This window comes from Crocuta crocuta, unplaced genomic scaffold (assembly GCF_008692635.1).
Source record: "Crocuta crocuta isolate KB4526 unplaced genomic scaffold, BGI_CrCroc_1.0 scaffold259, whole genome shotgun sequence".
Taxonomy (NCBI): Eukaryota; Metazoa; Chordata; class Mammalia; order Carnivora; family Hyaenidae; genus Crocuta; species Crocuta crocuta.
The window spans coordinates 371,439-371,804 of record NW_027536466.1 but is presented as its reverse complement, the minus strand read 5'-3'; the positions used below and the strand labels follow the sequence as shown (position 1 = coordinate 371,804).

General features: G+C 71.0%; 1 protein-coding gene across 1 annotated transcript in view; it reads left to right on the top strand.

The window, feature by feature from the left end:
* RNF39 (ring finger protein 39) overlaps window positions 1-356 on the top strand; it is a 16,758-nt gene extending 16,402 nt beyond the window's left edge. Inside the window, exon 5 of the mRNA XM_077748950.1 lies at window positions 1-356. Within this exon, the coding sequence (XP_077605076.1) occupies window positions 1-172 (172 nt within the window). The 3' untranslated portion in view covers window positions 173-356.
* The last annotated feature ends 10 nt before the right edge of the window (window positions 357-366 follow it).

Here is a 366-nt window from a genome sequence, read left to right as displayed (position 1 = left end):
CATCCGCGTGGACGTGGACTGGGAGCGCGGCCGCGTGGCTTTCTACGACGGGCGCTCGCTCGACCTGCTCTTCGCCTTCCAGGCGCCCGGGCCGCTGGGGCAACGCGTCTTCCCGCTGCTCTGCACCCGTGACGCCCGCGCCCCGCTGCGCCTCGTGCCAGCCGAGGGCTGAACCTCCCCCTGCAGCCCCCCACCGGTGCGGGGGCCGCGTCCAGCCACACGGTCTCTTTTCTCCCAACCAGGAAGACCTCGGCTGGCCTCGGGCTTCCGGCTCCTCCCTCTGGGACGCTTCACCACCACCGCTTCCCCAGTACTTGCCACCTGCCTCTCCCTGCTGCCTGCTGCTCCAGACCTGACTGGGGAACA